Source organism: Stegodyphus dumicola, chromosome 12 (genome assembly GCF_044657685.1).
Source record: "Stegodyphus dumicola isolate Sdum_Otavi_A_Nest chromosome 12, ASM4465768v1".
NCBI lineage: Eukaryota > Metazoa > Arthropoda > Arachnida > Araneae > Eresidae > Stegodyphus > Stegodyphus dumicola.
In genome coordinates this window covers 75567128-75588364 of record NC_140779.1, presented here as the reverse complement: position 1 = coordinate 75588364, position 21237 = coordinate 75567128, and the positions used below count along the sequence as shown (strand labels likewise).

At 32.4% G+C, this 21237-nt stretch overlaps 1 protein-coding gene across 8 annotated transcripts in view; it reads left to right on the top strand.

The window, feature by feature from the left end:
* Positions 1 to 296: 296 nt before the first annotated feature.
* Mi-2 (chromodomain-helicase-DNA-binding protein Mi-2 homolog) overlaps positions 297 to 21237 on the top strand; it is a 142939-nt gene continuing 121998 nt past the window's right edge. For 7 of the 8 annotated variants that reach the window (XM_035374842.2, XM_035374836.2, XM_035374841.2 and 4 more), the window contains exons 1-2: positions 297 to 455; positions 18266 to 18576. In XM_035374842.2, coding sequence (XP_035230733.1) covers positions 371 to 455; positions 18266 to 18576 — 396 coding nt within the window. In that variant the 5' untranslated portion in view covers positions 297 to 370. Of the gene's footprint in view, positions 456 to 998; positions 1134 to 18265; positions 18577 to 21237 lie in introns of those variants that run through there. The other variant, XM_035374838.2, reaches the window with a different exon arrangement.

The following is a 21237-nucleotide window of genomic DNA, read 5'->3' as shown; positions in this document are numbered from 1 at the left end:
GTTCCGAGGAATGATGTTAAGGTAAAGCTAGCCTCCATGACGATCAGATTTTATTTGAAAAAAATAAGAACAAGAAAGACATTTTAACCTGTTTATTTTTTCCCTAGGAGCGATCAAAATCTAATAGATCGTATTGCAGTTAAAAAAAACTAAGATTCGTTTTTTCTTATTTTTATAAAAAAAATAAAAGAATAACATTGACAGTTTTTCGAATCGAAAAATAAGGTTTTAAATTCTGAAATGAAGAGCCAGGTAACGCATGCGCAGTTTTTTTCTTCTCCTTCCGCGGGGGAATGAGGATTACCATTTCCCATAGACATCTTCTGGAAGTGTGTGTGAGTGCTTACGTTGTCTTTGCTATTGCTGTAAAATGCCGACACCTTTGAGAAGAGATGAGGAATTATCTGAAGATCAAGATGCTGCAATTGATGAAGAGGACGACGAATCTTTAGCTGGTGAGTTTAAATTTTAATGAGAAGCATTTTTAAATTTTTATCTAAAACTGCTTGTCTAATCGTTCGCGGAAGCTGTTCGTTCATTTCTGATGTGCTCTTTTTTTTTACTCTGTATAACTATTATTTATTGCAATGTGAATCAAATGATTTCCGAGTGTTAATGAACATCTATAAAGCGATAAATTTATACTTATTTGATTAAAATAGTAAAATAAATGTTATTTAGTTACTGTTATTCTGATGCTACACGTGAAGTCTAGCAGTGATAGTAAATCACTTGCCGGTGCCAGAAACCACATGGGTTTTGTTTTGATCGTGTCAGGAGAGCTATAATGTTCATAGAACTTATTTCTGATCATTCCAGAGTAGTTTATACTTGTCAGTTTCAGCGATTGAAAACAATGGATTTTATGTTATACCATAGAAGAAGGAGAGAAGGATATATATTAGGATAAGTATTACTCATTAACATATTAATATGGCGTAGCTGGTTGCGTCCGGATCGAGGCTGTGAGCGAGTCCACTACTACTTCGGGCAGCATTAAAGAGGGGGGAACAAGAGTATTGTAATCTTTACGGAAGACGTATCGACTCTTGGGGGTCAACTTTCATATTGATTTTATTATAATACAATCTGCGCTTAAATGCTTTTGTCATATTTTAAAACGCAATCGCGTGGTAAGCGAAGATTTAAACTATGGCAATTATTTAGATATTCATTCATCATTTTAACTTTAGAAAACAGTTTACATGAAACTTGTTTCGATTTTACCTTAAACAACTTTATGACATATAATTTGAGACAAATTCTAAATTTCTTAATTACACGTTAGATTTTTTTTTAAAGTGGTACAAACTTAATATTCATTCATCAGATTTTTACCTATCATATAAATAAAAAGAAAAAATGTGAAGCTTTTAATTGGTGTCAAAAATATGTATTATAATTTTGAACCATTTATTAAATTTTCTCATGTACTGAAAAGCATATGCATATTCATGCACAGCTGCCATGTATGTGCATCTGTCTATAATAATTAATATATGTATTCATATAAAAGTGGCTCAAAAATTAAATTTTATATATTTCTTTTTGAAGTACATATTTCATGCTTAATTATATATACCATTTATCAATACTCTGATTTTAATTCTTTGTATATATGGTGTTCGAGTAAATGTGTGATATTCGTTTTGAATGTAATTATTATAGATTTATTTCAAAACATTTATATGTTACATTGATATCTTTCAGTATACTATAAATAATGTAGCAATTCTTTTGTGGTGAAAATTTTTTGCATTATTTTGCAAGTTTTGAGGCAGTTTCTGAGATTTCACTAATGTCAAATTTTTACGGGACACGGAACGGTTTTTTACGGGTTACGGAAACATCCCCAAATTTTTTATAAAAAGACAAATCTTGTAAATTTTTAGTTTTTCTTTTCTCCATTAAAAAAAAAAAGTGTTATAAGTCATTAAATATAATTTTTATTTATTTACATGTGGATCAAATGATTTTAATACTGCCATCTATAAGAATTTATGCAAAAATTGGCCCTGCAAGCTAATTCTTCTGTAGTATTAAAGTAGAACTTTGAACTGTGAATTATTCAAGATGCATTCAACTCATTTGAGCTGGACTGAAAAGTCTGTGTTGATGTTAGTAATTCATAACTTGTTAATGATGAATTGTAAAGTTGGTAACATCTCTAACTTGTTAATGCAACAATTTTTTTACTGCTAGAAACTGCATTTTGTATTCATTTTCTGTTGTGATCCGTCTGCATCTGTGTTATTTATATAGCGGAAGAAAATTTCTAGATATTATTCGGTACTTTTCCGTTTTGCCGGCGCAAGCGATAAAGTTGCTAATAATGGTGCAACCGATGCCAAACGGAATATTCTCGCTGGTAACCTTTTACGCCTCATTTTCAAAACAAGTCGCAGCTTTTTCTTATCAGATTGATTGTTTCTTTCAATACTGACATATAATTACATAGAATTTTTATCAGATAGTTCAGTTTTATGTCCAAGGCCATTTTCGGTAATTAAGTCAATTAGGATGCAATCACAGCGCTTACCCGAAGCCGAAAATATAGAAAAGGTAAAGTCAAGAGTTAAATTCATCAATTCTAATAAGAATGCATTAGCGAAGTAAAGTACTGCAGTTTTACATAATTTCTGAGTAAGCTATTCGTACGAATTGAAATATTTCTTGCATTTAAACTTGTGTTCCAAATTAAGATTTAACTTGAAATTAATGTAGATAATTACTGAGAGCATTAGATTTTTGTAGCGAGTAGTTTACGTGAGATGAGATCGCTTGGGGTTACGTGATATGAACTGGCGAATCAGGATGCTGAACCAGGAAAGCGTAGTAAATTCTTAAATTAATGTCTTTTTACAAATTTATTGTCTTTATTTATCGGTTTTTTATAAAATTTTAAGCGATATTTAAATGTTTATGCCTTTAAAAAAAGAATTCTTAAAACTAACATTTTTTTAAATATTTTTTATGTGTATACTGTATGTTGTCGCCAATAGATTTGCGCCGGCGAAACGGAAAAGTACCTATTATTCATTCATTTGGAGAGTTTAACATTTGAATAAGGTGAATACATCTGAAAGTTGGGTAATTTTCCGTTATGCACCTGCCATGCATTTTTCGGGGAGTATTGTAATAATATGTGTATCTGTGTATTCAGTTATTCTTGTTTACACATACATATACATACATAGTCCTCACATAGTTTCAGCATGTATTTGACTTCTCTTTGCAGGGGTCATAAAGTGGGTAAAATACATAATAAATACATAATGGAAAAGCACCAAACGTTGTAAGCAGTGCAATAATGGAACATTTCATGTGGGCAGAATTTTATTCATTTATTTATTTTTATGCTATTGATCTTTTTGGAAGCAAAGACAATTAGTTGTAAAATGCTTTTACTTGGCATTGCATAAAGAAAAAATGAGTTTCAACATTTGTTTGTAATTAATGCAGAAATGAAAATGTGTTTTTGAAGTAATTGAGAAAAACATAACAGTGAGCAATTATCAAAAGAATTTTCAAAAATTTGCAAATTTGGCGAGAAACTTCACGTTGCCATATTACTATCTAAATTTTTTGTTTACATTTTGAACTTTTAGCTTAAAATGTCTCCAAAAACGCTGTTTTCGCACATACAAAAACTACGTTTTGAACACACAATTTAGCTAAAAATCCGAAACAAAAACAAAAAATTTAGATAGCAAAAACGTAAAGTTTCTAACCAAAAATATTTGACAAGAATCCATGTACACAGCGACATGTTTTAACTTAAAAAAAAATCTACGGATTGCACAATGTAGGCAACGAACGAATCTACAAACTACGCAGACCTCGCTTTAATAAATTAACATAACAACAATAAATTTCAAAGAATACCATGTACACAGCATCCTGTTTAAACTTAAAAAAAAATTCTACAAATTGCACAATTTAGGCGAGGAAGGAATCTACGATCTACGCACTCCTCGCTTTAATAAAATAACATAACAACAATAAATTTCAAATAATACCATGTACATAGCGTTCTGTTTCAACTTCAAAAAACATCTACGAATTGTACAGTAGACACTAAACAACAAAATAAACTAAAATACATTTCAAACAATTTAAAAAAACAACAATAACTACAGAAATTCATACTAAAGAACCAATGAACATAACATTCTACAAAATAAGAACAAGGATAAAATAAAATGCACTTACCATGAATTAATGTGTTTTCGAATAGCAGAAATATAAATTTCATACTGCCTTTAACATGCCGCCACGTAATCACTATCGTATTTACATGACAGCCAGACACACTATCCAGAAAATTTATACTATGGTTCACAAATAAATAAAATCACAAATCCCTACTTCTATCATGCACTGCCATTAAAAATAATCTCCCAGACCCTCTTTCCACACTTCCAAATACCCACTACCCCTCAACAGGATAGCCACAATCATATTTCCTTTTGCCGAACTTCAATTCAACAACTACCATTTTATCTTTCCCTCCCATCTTCTCAGACACAGGGGCGAACCAAGGAGCTCCAGCGAAAGATTTTTCAACGTCAACAGGGTTGCCATAGAACACGCAATCGTGCCAAAAACCAGCGCAGAACACATATCGCCACATTTGGTGAAATTAGGGTGTATATTAGAGTTGTACCAGAACTTTTTATTTTTGAAGTTGACAACTTACTTTTAATGTTTAATCTTGCATTAATCTGACTTTTAAAGTTGAATAATACTACATATTAAATTTACTTGAAAATTCGTTGAAAGAAATTATTCTATACCAAATACAGATTTGATTTGGCAGTATTTTCTGAAAATGTTTGTGATATTCATCAACAAATTAAAGATTTTTTAAAATCAGAATGTTATATAAACATCTTAGTTGATAAAAAGTTTAGTAGATAAATAAATTTTGATTATTTTTGCTGTTCCATTAACTGAAGGGGATATTGAAAGCTATGTTACCAGAACTTTGTTAAATGCACCTTTTCTTAAACATTAAAAATAATAATGGGTGGGTGGGGTAATATTCTTGAATAAAACCCATAGCTAAACATTGTACTAAAAGCTTTCCAGTAAATTTAGTAGCAGTATTAGAATAACTATATTATCATTTCAGAACTTAATACTGCAACATGATAATACTTTAGAGTATTAAGTATTTTATATATAATATGAAAGAGTAAACCAAAGAATTAAAAAATAAAATGTTATGCATCTTCTAAAATCTTTGCACAAGATTGGTGCTCCAAAGTATTGTAACAGTACAGCCGTGTTTCGGAATTACAAAATGAACAATTTAATGAAGTCAGACGCTTTTATAAGACTTCAGATTTTTACAGTTTAAGCAAGATAAAATAAATAAATTGTTCATTAATATCATTGTTGATTAATAGGATTGGATACATTAACCGTATTTATTTTAAAATACATTATACAAATTAAAATTGGTTCATTTATGAAATTCTTACCTATAATGATCATTTTCTTATTATCTTTTCTTTCTTATTATTTATTCAAACATGTTAGGGAGGGGAAAAAATTCATGAAAAAAATTGGATCAGTGAATATGTAAGAATTCTCACATTTTTTCACAGGGTTTTTTTTGGAAAAAATTAAATAATTTTAATGAATTTGCATTTATTGAAGGAATGAAACATTTATTTTTAAGTTAAACTGTTATTAGTAAAATATCCCCTTTTTAAATTTCACAAGTGCTTCATTATTTATGTCTTCCTATTCCTACCATTTCTTCAATTCTCTTGTAGTTCCTTCGACTTCACTATCACTATCCTGGGGAAAAAAACCGAACACCGGTTTTCTTTTGAAGAAGAGAAAGATAGAAGTAGCAATTGTACTTTATAAATTATTTAATATTGTTAAGGTAGAGATTTTGATTTCAAGCATATTAATGCTTGTTCTTCATATATTTGCAGACAACTTGCCTTATTTGAGAAACTGAAAAATTTACCGAATACCAGAACAGAGCTTCTCAACCATGGGGAATTTTGTAGTTTCAGAGCAGGAATATAGTCAACCTTTTATTTACTTGTTAAATATTTAGTTTATGGATATTAAAATTTACTTTTATTTAAGTTTTATTATTCAGCATCATATTTTCTAGATTAATTTATAAAACACATTAAAAAATCTAAATTCAAATAAAAGTGTGTATATATATATTTCTAGTTTCGGAAAGGAGAGGGAGAATGATTGTTTAACAGTGGTGAAAATGGTGCATGGGCAAAAAAGGTTGAGAACCACAGTATTAGAGAATTGTTTTGATTTGATTGACAAGGCTTCTTTATTGGTTTGAGAATATTTTTTCTATGTTTCAGTCAATGTTCTAGAAGCATATGCAATTGGCCTTTCTGTTCCATCAGGAAGTTTGTGAGAAAGTATTGCACCTAAACCCACTAGTGATTCATCAGTTGCCAATGTTAAGGGTGATCTTGGATCATAATGCATCAAAACATTTTGTGAACAAAATTATTTTTTAATGTCTAGAAAAGCCTCCTGACAATTCTTTGTCAAAACTCATTTTGAGTTTTTCTTAGTTGGTATAAGGGATTTGTGATTGTCGCTAATTTAGGGCAAAATTTTCCATAAAAATTAACTAATCCTGAAAAACTTTGAATTTCCTGGACATTTTGAGGTCTTTGAGGCCTTTGCAGTCACTGATATTTTTTCATCAGTTATATGTAATCCATTAGCATCAATTTTTGTGATCTAAAAATTGTATCTCATCCTGAAAAAATATACTTTTCTCTAAATTTAATTTTAGTTCATGAGTTTTACATTTCTCGAAATTTTTTAAAGTATTTAAATGTGCCTCATCCGACCCTGTTATTCGCACATTATCCATGAAGATCTTACACTCTTCCATTCCTTGGAATAGTCCGTCTGCGTAACGTTGCCATATTGCCAAGGCTGCATTTAGCCCGAACATTAATCTCTTACACTTACGTAGCGTATTCGGAAACTAAGTACCGTTTCATTCTAGCCCCGTCGCAGCGCTGTGGTAAGCGTCCCGCGCATGCGCACTACTTTTTCTTGTTCACTGACTTTCAATCGTCACCATTTTGATAGCTCTATGTTGTGTTTTCAGTTTGCTGTGCACATTCAAAATGTTTAAGACAATTAGTTCTCCCGCTGACTGTGAGATTTGTGCCGTGATTAAATTTTTGAACGCGAGGAATGTTAAACCGGCCGAAATTTATCGTCAAGTGACAGAAGTTTACGGTAAAGGAATGGTGAATAAGTGATGGAATGGTGAGAAAGTGGGAAAGAATGTTTAATGCAGGTCTAACAAATGTCCACGCCGAGGCTCGGAGTGGTCGGCCTTCTGTTGTCACCGATGATTTGGTAAGGAAAGTTGATGAAGCAATTCATGAGAACAGAGGCTTCACAATGACAACTCTTTCAGAGGCATTTCCACAAATTTCACGTACTGTTTTGTTCGAAATTGTGTCTGACCGCTTGAATTATCGCAAACTGTGTTCCCGATGGGTTCCAAAAATGCTCACTGATGTTCACAAAACAAAGCGACTTGGTAGTGCCCTGACATTTCTCACGCGGTACAGTGATGAGGGAGAAAACTTTTTAAATCAAATTGTGACAGGTGATGAAACTTGGGTGTGTCATTTCACACCAGAATCGATACAACAATCGATGGAGTGGAGACACACTCATTCTCCGAAAAAACAAAAGTTCAAAGTGACAATATCATCACAAAAAATAATGTGCACTGTCTTCTGGGATAGGAAAGGCATTTTGCTTACTGAATTTCTTCCCAGAGGTGAAACCATTAATGCGGCACGATATTGTAAGACTTTAACAAAACTAAGGCGGGCCATTCAAAACAAACGAAGAGGAATGCTCAGTAAAGGAATTGTGTTGCTCCATGACAATGCTCGGCCCCATACTGCTGGTGTCACTCAATCGTTAATTCGACAGTTTCATTGGGAGCAGTTCGATCACCCGCCGTACAGCGCGGACTTTGCGCCGTCCGACTATCACTTGTTCCTGCACATGAAGCGCGAGCTTGGTGGCAAGCGCTTTGGATCTGACGATGACACGAAAAATGTGGAGTCGTGGTTATCGAAACTGGCGGGAAGTTTCTTTGACGATGGTATACAAAAACTGGTCACCCGCTATGACAAGTGTTTGATCATTGGTGGAAACTATGTTGAAAAATAGTTTAACACATGTATTTTCATGTAAAAATAAAATTGGATTCGAAAAAATTGTTTTACTATTTTTTTTTTTTTCAAAACGGTACTTAGTTTCTGAATACGCCTCGTATATAATCCCTTCTGTGTGTTTATTGTTTTTGTCTCAGGGTGTACTTTCATTTGTAAATAAGCATGTTAAAAACCAAGTTTTGAAAAATGCTTTTTCCCCCTCAAACATGAAAATATTTCCTCTTATGTTCGGCAAAGGGTGTTGATGCGCAACAATATTTGAGTTTACTCTCACCAAGTAGTTTGCACACAATTGTGTAGAGCCATCTGGCTTAACTACTGGTACTACCGGAGTTGCCCATTCCAAAGTTTCAACACCTCTCTTGAATAAAGCTCAGATCGCATAAATTTACGAGTGTCAGATAAAAAACTCAATCAGGATGTTGGGGTTTTAATTTTTTAATGTAATAGTTAAAAACTTTGCTTCTTTGCGTACCACCTACTTTTCTCTTGGGTACCACTGGTTGAGAACCCCTGATCTATCCGGCTTTTTAACCCTCTGACTGCTCAATTTGTGGACCAAAATCGCTTCCAAAATTTTTTTTTTCCCCCCCCTCCATATTTTAAATCTATATATATATTGGAGAATTGAAAAATGTACTTTTTCTTTCTAGAAAATATTTTTTATATAGATTTTTATCATAAGTTATCATTATTTAAGTTGCTAGAAAATCCAATTTCAGTCGAATTAAAGTTAATTTCTATTTATTGCATAATATAAAAAAGTAAAATGTATAAAATTTAAGAAAATATAAAGCGCTGAGGAAAAAATACCTTAGAAATGCAGTTTAGTATGATAGAGTTCAAAACAGGGTTCAAGGCAAAGTCTAACTTCACAGTTTTTGCACCAGATTCAATAAATCTAATTATTAATCTAATTAATAATTCAATAATTTAATTAAATAAGATAAATCGCTGAACGTTTTCTAGCAGCCATTTCTGTAAGAAAAAAGCAGCAAAAAGTGAAGTTTGAGCGCTAATACCACGTGCTTTCAAAATGCCGCAATTTAGTGGTCAACTAACGATATATGTTGGCCAAAACGTAAACTAAACGCCTAATAATGTATATAATTTGTTTCAAACTAGGGGAAAACGGGATGTGCTCCTCAATAAAGGAAGAAAAACATATGCCCACGGAAATCGCGGGATAAGCAAATTTTGCTATATTTGAGTTGCCCATGGAAATCGCGGATAATCAGCCAGAGGGTTAATGCAAATGAAACTTCCTTAGCTCTACAAAATTTTGTGAAACATTTATCTTCAATTCAAGATGAACTTCATAATTTTTTATTTCTCCTAATTTTCCATCAAAAATCTCTTTATATTGTTCCAATAATTTGTTTAAACTAATCTTTTGAGAGGTAGAAATTGACTTAATTGAGGTCCAATATAAATTTATTTCTGAAAGCCATTCTCGACCAAATATTGTATCAAGGTATTCTTTAATAATGTAAAGGTTTAAGTTTTTCTTGAATTTTCTTTTTTGAAATTTGCCAGAAAATTTTTAAACTCATTACAGATACTGCACCCCCCCCCGGTATTCAGTTCCATAGCTACCGGGTTTCCTTCTGTGTTCACTTGAACATTATGGGCAGTTTATATTTTTCACCTCATTGGAATATATGCTATTTATAGGAACTATGTTTTCATATCCTACATCTAAATTCTCTTGTTTCGCTTTCATTCCTAGAGTGTTTTTAGCGTTGTAGCATGCCCTTTCAATGTCCTGATTTTCTTACAAAATCTGCAGATACTTGTCTTAAATTTACAAGAATTTCTATCATGGTCAGACCCCGTACATAATGAACACAATTTGCCTTTAGCACTCTTAGCTGAGAAGTTTTGTTTTTCAAACTTTTATTTTGGAGTGACTGAAATTTACCTTTATTCCTGGCACTAACTTCCTTAATTTCCACTGGTTTCTAAATTATTTTGTTTTCACCTTTTAATGTTTTTTTTAATTGCCAAAGCTATTTTTAAAGTGTCATCTAAACTGATATTATCCTGCTCAAAAATTCTATCCAGAATAGCCCTTTCTCTTAGCCCACTAACATACACATCTCACAACATTGTATTTAACATGTTCTGATCATAAGCACATGGTATGGCAAGTGAACTTAACTCTGCCATATACACACTGATTGTCCCCCCCTCCCCGTGCTGCTTTCAATTTAAAAATACATTCCCGCTAGGAATTATAAGTGGCGTAGGATTTAAATGATTTCTCAGTTTTGTTTTTAACACATCATAATCTTTATCAGAAGGATTATCAGGAGCCAGCAAGTTTTTTAAGAGACTACACATTTTTCTGTACAAACTGGAAATCAGTACTTTCCCACACTTGTCCTGTGAAACATTTTGTATATCTAAATAACTTTCGAATTTCTCTAGAAACGAATGAAACTGTTCATCGTGTTCATTATATTTTTCAAACTGAACCAAAAGTTTTGGCTTGTCCATTTGTGGAGTAATAACTGAAGTAAGTCTCTCCATTAGAGCTCTGTTTTGCACTATTAACACAGTTACAAGCTGCTCCATGGTGAATCATCCAAAGGAAAAATGATTATAAGAGCTTTACCTTGAGCAGTCTTTGGGGAATTCCCCTATCCAAGTGTATTCTGATAGCATTGAAACATGCTGTGAAGGTACTTTTATTATTTTCAAAATTTTGAAATCAATCGTCGCCAGATGTTGTGTATCCTTTGTAGGTAATTATTTCACAAGACACTGTATTAAACTACATGCTACTTTATTATATACAAAAGATATCATCCTCTCATGCACATGTATATCTACAACTATAGCAATCCCCTCTTAGTTCTGATTTACAATTACTTTGCACACCTGCGATGCTTGGCATAGTGGCAGTTTTAAGTCCAATTATGATTAAGTTATCGATATAAAGAAGTACCGTAATTTCGCGCGTATAGTCCGCGTACTATCTGTGTTTAAAATGCGAATTTTTGAAGCTGCGGACTATCCACCAGTGCGGATAATACGCTGGTTGTTCACGGTTAAAATTGTTGAAATTTAAAAAACACGCTGTCGTGAACTGCCGATGATCAAATATAAAAAAAGCGTGAGATTCCAAGAAAACATTCGTATGTATCGTATCGATAGTAAACTATAGAGCATAGTGCAGAACGAATGAGTAGTAGCAAGTAGCTCCTAAAATCCAGGCTGGCGCATCAAGCGATGCCGGGATATGAGCCAAAGAAAGTCTTGTATGAGCACTTACTTAGCGCAACCAGAGTCTTGTATCCCAGTGTCCTTCGCACTGCTTTAGCGCAACTGCCGGGAGGGGGAAAAGTAATGCGTCAACTCGGTTTTTAGGAGCCATAGTAGCAAGTACCTGAAGTACGAAGAAAAAAGCGTGATTCGTTTACTTATAAGCGCGGTTCGGCAACACCGAGTGAGTGGGGTTGAGGGTCACATTTCATTACGAGTATAGCACGTTGCACAGTATTTTGTTTTCGTATTTTGTCTTTCATCTTCGATAACGTTGATGAAACATCGCCGGAGTTTTTACTGCTGAGTTAAACTCAAGGTAGTTGAGAAAACTGAAAAAGATGAAATAGAGAAGCGGGCCGTTATTGGTTTAATCCTAGTATTCGGTGCACACGGGATTTGGCTACTTTTGGCGACTTTATGATGAGCAGTGAAAACGGGACGATGAGTAGTTAATGGGTCATTCAAAGAAAATATATAGTTAAACATAGTATATACTATAGTATATATACATATACTATGTGTATACTATATATATAGGCGTTCTTTGGATCATTTTTGGTGTTGGCGAAAATTTTCAAAGTCGCGCCAAGGCTGCACCGTATACTAGGATTTTACCCCGTTATTTTGAAGTGGACGAGAAAGCGGTGAGAAATTGGCGCAAACAAAAGGATGTGTTTAAAAAGCATGGGGATATTGCCGTATTAAAAAAACGTAATTTCGAACGTATAGTCCGCGGACTATCCGGTGGTGCGGACTATCTGACGATTTTTGAAATTTTTTTTATATAAAATCGTGTCTGCGGACTATACGATGGTGCGGACTATACGTGCGAAATTACGGTAATCGGTTTCTCATTTCGAATGAAAGTGATAAATTTTTTGCTTGAACATGGTCATTATTAGAATAGACCTAGCTTAGTGCCAATGGGTAAATCAGACTGTCCAAGTTAGTAGCATGCTAATATACACATGAAAAACATAGCATACACAACCTTGCTAGTATACCTACTACTGCGAGGTGAGGCTGATGGGTTCATTTACGCAGGAGAAACAAGCAGTTGTCATCAGCATCAGCTCAATGGAGGAATCAAAATCAGCCAACCAGAACCTTAACGTAATCTACCGAAAATGTCTCCGCCAACTACTAGTAGCTCACGAACAATGGTTTTGGTGATCACGGTGTTACCTCTTTTAGAGGAAGTAATTAGTTGGGTTCAAACATATAATGTTAGAAGTAAATAAATCTGAACTGTAACTTGGATGCAGCAGTCTTCTACTTGCTTATGCTTAACAGACATATTTCGGTATATTACCTGTGAATTCTTAAAAAATCTAGATCTCTTTCTTACTCCACTAAAAAAACAAAAAATAAAAAATGAAACAATGCTACATTTGTTCAGTATACTAAAGTATGTTTTGTTTGCTTACAACTGTCATAAGTTCCATATGTAATGAACAAGATTGAGTTTTCATTTCATTGTGGGTAACACGTGATAGTTGTAATATCTAAAGCAGGGGTGGCCAACCTTTTTGGGAAGAGTGCCATTATCTGGAGGGGGGGGAAAGAAAGAAAGAAAGAGGTATGCATGCCACTTCCAACTTTTCCAACATACTGAAAAATATAAAAAGGTGCAAGAAATGCTATTTATAGGCTGATTATAAGATTTTTTTTTGCAAATAGTACATTTTTTATGCAAGTCTCTAGAGTAGTGGAAATTTTAAAAATAATAGTAGAATAAATAAAACAAATGTACAATCTAGGGTTTTATTGTTCATAAATCTTTTTAAAGGTTTAGTCATATAGGCTATGTATAAAATAAAAATGAATAATTTGAAACTATTAATTCTAAATAACTATTTAACAGTTAACCAGGTTATCTATATTAGTATTAGTTCTTGAAGATGCGAACAAAATTTGGTGTTTTAGGTACATATAAGTAAATCTTGAATAATATTTTGATTTTATTATGCTCATAATAGAAAACATTTGTTCACAAACAAATGTTGATTCAAAACTACAATACCTGATAGCCAAAATGTGTAAATTTGGAAAATTGCTTTTTGGTACAAATTCCCCAAATTCAATATAATTAGGATCACTTGCAGTTGAGATAAGTTCCTTACATTTGCTTTTTCAATGCACTAGGCTCCTGTAGGTCAATAATTTCAATTTGGATTTCAGTTGGGTAGCAATTAATGTATTGCAGAGAATATAGTTATGTGTGTATCTATCAAGAGTTAATATGGATGATATTATTTTTTCAAATCTTTTAATTCAGTAAGTCTTCACATGTCACTGTTAAAACTTCAATGACTTGCCGAGCCATGCTGTGGCACCCGTGCCACAGGTTGGCATCCCTGATCTAAAGTCACTTAACTGTGTTTAGAAATTGGGCAAACTTTGTAGAGTCATTAGGCTTTTTAAAGCGGAAAAAAAGAAACATGAAGTTTCAATACTGGGATTTGAACTCTGAACCTTCTGATTCTTCTCAAAATGTTAGTAAATGAACCTCTCAACCTATCACATATTTCATTTTCTAACATTCTGAGAGGAATGTTAGTAAATGAAGTTTAGGGAAAAGAAATTTAAGTTTCAGGACTCTCTAGGCTACACAGATGTATTTTTAGTCCAGAAGGGTTATTAATTTCGTTTTGGCATTTTGTGTTGTTTCATTATAAAATGTCAGTTCACTTTTCAAATTGTTGCCACCAAATATTAGAGTCCTGTGTTATGTTTAAAGAAATAAAATAATGAAGAATCTGCATATATGTGAGATACGTTTCTCGCATTGTGATAAAACAGTGGTACCTAGAGCCATCAAATTTTGAATAATGTATGTTTAGACCTGAATATGGGCATTTGGAATTAAAATTTTTTTTTATTATCGATTTCATATTTTGTAACACTTTAATGAATTTTTGATTAACAAACTTGATGATTTCAAAGCAAGCAATGGCAACACTGAACGGGGGGGAATGTTATCTCCAGTGCACGAGACTGGTTATCGGAAATTCTAAAGATATGCTTATGTTAAAATTATTTTGCGATATTGCTGTTGAATTGAATTTTATGGTTTAGGTGCGAAGAACATGATTTAAATAAATAAAGGTAACACACAAAAACGTTAAAAAAAGAAGCTCCTTTGGGCGTAATGTAAAATCTGAAAGCCATCAGATTTAATTTTTTTAAAAACAATTTTAACCTTATTATTCTGTTTCGATATGACAACTAATTAAAATGTGAATTTCTTTCTTATAAAGTAACTTAAAAGAATTTTTATGTTGGAGAAGGCTTGCCAGATTTTTTGGAATGTGAAATAAAATTGGTGACTTTCTGATTATTATGGCCTTGTTTTTTTAATCGGCACCAGTATTATGCATAAATTAGCAATGCAAACCACCTTCAAATGGCTGGCAGTCTAAACCACATTCATTTATAGTTTACTGATGGGAAGAGCATATAAATTACATACAATTGTATTTTCTTTTTTTTTTTTTTTTTCATATAAATGTTAGCAATTCGTCATCACTTTTAATTCTGTCATCACAGGAGGGGCTGTATTTATTCTACTATTAACATGTAATTTTTTTAATAATAAAAAATTGATTTTTCGAGAAGTATACCTATATCTTTCTTTTAAGGAAGATGCATTTTATATCAGATTCGAACATGTGAAAATTTCCATTAAATAAAACTTTCGAAGTACAGCATGAAAAGTTGCAAGTGAAGTAAAAGCCAGAGGAACTGACATTGGTGAGAGAAGCAACTCAGCTGTTACAAAAATACAGCTTTTTAATGGAACAGTTTTATGAGAGAGATATATTCTGTGCATTTTATCCACCATCTAAATAAATGAATAGGTGATCCTGAGCAAACTTTGTGCATAACTGAAAAAATCTTTTTGCTGGGAATAAAACAAAGCTGTCAAGCTTGTTCTACAATACTGGATGTTTGATGGTTTATGCTGAGAAACCAGTGAATTTTTCTTGTTCAGCTTTCTTATTGAGAGGCAACAACACCTGTAGCAAAAATCATTGACCATGTGCATGGGAGATCGATGATTTATTCAGACTACTGCAAGCATATAATACAGAAAAGCTGGAAAAAGCAGGTTTGAGATCTTTTACTGTGAATAGTGAATAACTGTTCACTGCCATCATGAATTACCTTAGTGCTTAGTGATCCACTTTCAAATGGCTTAGTGCCACTGCCTTAGTGATCATCATGATAGAGTTTTATACAAATCAGTTTTACTCATAAACTACTCAAGGTATATTTTGAGTATACTGCATATCTATCATATTATGCTTTTGACCTCTTTCTCTGAATATTAATTTTTTTCAAAAACTACTATTATTGGTAGATTAAATTTTTTAAATTGTTTATATGCTTTAAGAAGCTGATTTTTCTTTTATGTATATCTACATTGATGTATCATTCTCTGGTGATTGTGCACTTTAAAATATGAAATTTTAGCTAAGCTAAACAACAGATACTCATCCTGTATAAATTTAAAGAATTTTGCCATTTTATATTTGAGGTAATGTATTTTTGTTATATTATAAATATGTGAAATCTTTCCTTTGAAGGATTTGAAAAAAACCAGGTAATAAAATTAATTTCTACTTCACTGTTTAAATAACAGAACATGGTAGAAACAGAAGGAAAAGTGCTTGTTCTGATATTTTAAAACATAGACCTCAGCTTCTTTTTTTGAAGTATAAAATTACACATGCTGTAATGTGCACACACATATATATATATATATATATATATACATCATACAACATTATATATATATATATATATATAATGTTGTATGATCTTAAGTTCACCTTAGTGCGAAATCGAGTTATACTACTACTTGCGCAATTGCTGCTAAGTAAGTTAATAATAATTTATTTATTAAATAATATTGATTATATTATCTCCTAAGATTAATTATAGTAGAATTATCTGAAAAGAGTGAATCTATATTTAGTAGGTTCTACTTCGAAAGATGTTTTGAAGTAACTTAAATGTAAATTGTTGAAAATGTTTAACGGGGACTTGAATTAAATCGTGAATAACAAAATTTCAATTGCAAAAGGAATAAATTAAAAGCAAGTAATTAAAATTAAATGCAAGTAATCATTGCCATTGATCAGAAATTAGTTGACTTTTCAAGGGGGAACAAACCAACTCCCGTTTAATGAACAATAATTAAGAAATAAATACGAAGGTGTTTCATCCTTTACTCGAGCAATAAGGCGATGCCAAATCGGCAATTCAAGCTAGTCCAAACATTTCCGTGAATAGAAGGTATTAAGAACCAATGCAGAGAACCAAAGAACTCATTCCGATTAAGCATTTTAGCTAATTCAATTTTGAGTGAAAAGTAATTTCTGCAGTAAATTTGGTATTGCTCGAGTATCCGTCCCCCGACAGCCTCATGTTTATGCATTTTAGTACAATATTATTTGTAAAAATTAAACATTTGAAATTGTCATTATGAAATAGAATTCAAAGTAGTTGAAATAAACATTAGAAAATTACAAAATATAAGAAAAATAATGCAATCATGCAATTATTTAAAAAAATGGCTCTAGTGTAGAATTGGGTGCTCCTTCGATTAGCAACAAATTTTGTTAAATTTTGGCGTTAAAACCTCATTTCTGGTTACCATGATAGTTTTAACTTTGTTTTAGCTTCTTTAATTTTTTATAATGAAAATATAGATTGATGTGTACATGGACAAAGTTAAGGCAGTGCGCAATGCCTAGGTTGTGCAATTCTCCGATTTTTTTTTTTTTTTAAATGAAAATAGATAGATGTGTACATGGATGACACAGAGTTTGTGCAATTCTTTGACTTCTTTTTTTGAGCCATCTTGATATTGTGCCTTCCTGGTGCCGATCTTGGCGGTAAAAAAATTGCCAAAAAATGCCAATTGTACACTTTTACCGAAAAAGTTAATAAGTAGTTAAATAACTGCACAGAGTCATCAATCATAATATCAATTTGTGCACAGAGTCATCAATCATAATATGAGTACTACCAATTCATTGTGTCATTTAACAGTAATGCCATCATTCAAAATTACTTCCCTGTTAGAATTGCTTCTTTTGCTTGTTATTGGTTATAGAATACAGCAGTATAATTAGGAAGCTATAAGTAAATGTATCTTATATTTATATGAAATATTCTTTGATTTTTATATTACTTTGCAGCATTTGACTGTTTACGATATTCTGATTTTTATAACTGCAGGGATTCAGTTTAAAAATGCATGATTTATTATCCTTCTTCAAATATGTTAATTTTTAATACAAATTTATTTAAATATTTAATGCATGTATGCTTAGTTTGCTAGGCAGACATTTTTCATGATTAAACATTTTTCTTAACCACTTGCGCTATGACTAAACTTCACAGTTGTGGTGCCGTGCGCTACAATATAACAAGCGGAAAAGTGTCTCATTTACGCCGCTCCGCGTCTGTGAGTGCAATCCAGAGCTGTAACTCAAGAAATAAACAATCTTGTTAGGCGAAGTGTGCACCACGTTATTTTCATTTTTGCGATAAATGCCTATTGACGTAGTGTTCACATCGCTCGCAGTTTGAAACAAAAGCATCTCAACGTGCGTGGCACGTCTTTTTAGTGCTAGTGGTTAAAAAGGGTACATTACAGTGTGTGTATGAATTTCAAGTTTTATGTAGTTTTTTAATTATAATTGATTAACATTATGCATCATTTTTATTTATTTAAAACTGCTCATTTATTTTGTTTCCTTCAGGAACTGAAGAGGATGAATTAGATGATGGTGAAGATGAGAACACATTACCTGAAGATCCAGATGATCAGGATGGTGAAGAAGAAGGAAATGCAACTCAGAATGTTGAAGAAGATAATTCCAATGGTGCACCAGATGAAAGTGAACCTCCTGCTCCTGATGATGATGGGGATGACGATGAAGATATAGAAGAAGCAGAAACACCTCCTAAACCTAAAAGAGAGAAAGGAAAAAAGCGGAAGGCTCGGGGAGACAGCGAAAGAAAAAAAGGAAAAAAGAAAAAAAAGAAAAAAGCAATGTCTGATAGTGGAGAGGTAGTAAGCCTTTGTATATTTTATATATGCATAATATTCTTTTGCTTTAAAATGAGGAAGGTTTTATTTTTAATCATTAAGTAATTGTCTAATTTCTATCTTATTTATTAACAAATAGGTATACAGTGGTGGCCAAAATTGTGGACACTTTTGGAAAATTTTATGTTTTTGAACTTCGTATGCTTATAGAAAACGTTACGTTTCACAAAATGCAAACTTGTATATATCATTTTAAAGAGAATTTATTACTGAATTCAATACAAAACACAAAATTCAATTACCTGCAATACAAAAAAAGTTAAACGATAATAGTTATCGATATACATTAGATAGTGATGATTGCAGTGAGTTATCAGTACTTGTAGGGTAACCTTTATTTTTTATTACAGCTTCACATCGACGTTTCATTGAGCTGACAAGAGTTTTAAGCTCTTCTTTCTTTATTACATGATGCCAGGAAACAATTATAGCCTCAATTAGTTCCCTTTTATTTGATGGGCGCCTCATTCGGACAAGAGTTTTCAAACGGTGCCACAAATTTTCGATAGGATTGAGGTCAGGACTGTTTCCTGGCCGTGACAACAATTTAATACTCTTTGTACGAAACCACTCTTTTGATATTTTGGCCGTGTGGCAAGTGGCAGAATCCTGCTGAAAAATAAACGAAGCATTGTTGGGAAAGAGATCTCTGATGGAAGGTAGAAGTTTTGGTTCTAGAATAGTGTCAATGTATTTTCTGGCATTCAGTGTCCCATCGATGACATGAAGGCGACCAGTACCATCTGCTGACATGCATGACCAAATCATAACACTAACTGGGTTCTTCACAGTTGCTTGAATGCATTCAGGATGTAGCTCTTCTCCTATTCTAATATTTTCGCCCATCACTACCGAATAACGATATCTTAGTTTCATCACTCCATATAACTTGTGACCACTGATCATCTGTCCAATTAATGTGTTCCTTTGCCCACTGTAGTCTTTTTTTTTTTGTTGCTGAAAATTAAGATAAGGCTTTTTTCGTGGAATTCTACCTCTCAGTCCAACATCTGTTAATCTTCTCCTGATTTTTCTTAAACTGACAGAGCTTTTAACTGAGCAGCATCATTCAGATCACTTCTGATGGCCACTGATAAAATTTTTGTGTCTTGGAGACATAGTCTTTTTATTCTTCTGTCATCAATAGATATGGTGCACCTTTTTTGGCCTTTTCCTTCTTTGTTTTTTATTGAATTTGTCTCCTGATATCGTAAACAAAACTTTCGGACTCCAGATGTAGTCACTGAACCACCCACCTGTGTTGCAATTTCAGCATAGGAAAGACCATTTTCTCATAACACAATATATTACGTCTCTTTCTAGGTGTCCAATCTACTCTTTTATTTGATGTCATTGCTTCTTGATTAAATATTAAAAATTTTTACAAAAATTTCTACTTGTAATTGCAGTGTATAAGGAACAGGTCCTCCTTCTACAGAACAAAGCAAAATAATGAATTGTTTCAAATGTAAACATGATGTCAGCTTCTACTGGCAGTTACTAACATTTGATTGGTTCTCAGAACAAGAACAGTGAATGGCCAGGAAAGCTAGACATTACAAACCACTTCATGACTGTGTTTTTTATTTATATTAAAGTACATATAACTTTTTTTGTATTGCAAATAATTGAATTTTGTGTTTTGTATTGAATTCAGTAATAAATTCTCTTTAAAATGATATATACAAGTTTGCATTTTGCGAAACGTAACATTTTCTATAAGCATACAAAGTTCAAAAACATAAAAATTTCCAAAAGTGTCCACAATTTTGGCCACCACTGTAATTTAGATCAGTCATTCTTTAATCTCAGTCTGCAAACCCTTGGACAGTCTGAGAATAGTGAAGAGAGAAGTATTTATCAAATTAAAATTTGATTTATTTAGTTTCATTTTTCCAGAATTGTTAGCACTACCATTTTTGAAAAGTTCGCTGAATGTAATTAGTGAATTATTATCATATATAAGCTGTCAAGCAATTACTTCTCTTCTGCACAATATATTTGTGTAAAAATACAATTCATGGCTTTGTATACTTAAAATCGCATATATGAATGTTAGATATTCAATATCTAAATACGGAATTTTGGGTATTGAACAAGATGTATGCATGTTTTTTAAATATTATATTGGATGTTGCACAGCCGTTGACAAAGAAACAGCTTCATCTATCCCATAAAAAACAAAAATTACTTTTACTTTCTGTAAAAATGTTTTTTCAGATTTTTTCATTATTAACAAAACTAATTTTTGCAGATTTCGCAAAAGTAAATTTTGCTTTAAATTGATACCTAGTCTTGGCCTTTCAGCCATGCACCACTTTGCCATTCAATGCAAATAAGAAATGCAGTTTAAGAAATGTCTATTTAGTTGGTACTATTTATTCAGATCATCCAGCAAAGTTAATGTCTAGTCATAAAGTAATAGTTATGAAATTGGCATGTTACAGAAGTCGTCAGATGATGTTGAAAGTAGTCAGCGCAAGCACGTCACTTCTAACTCTTCGAAGTAGAGTATAAAGAACCTGTTTGTTACTCTGTTAAGATGTTCCTAATTCTTTCCTGTAGCAGCATTTTGATAACAGGTGTCGTTATTTAGTTTTAATAGCATTTTAATTTGAATTT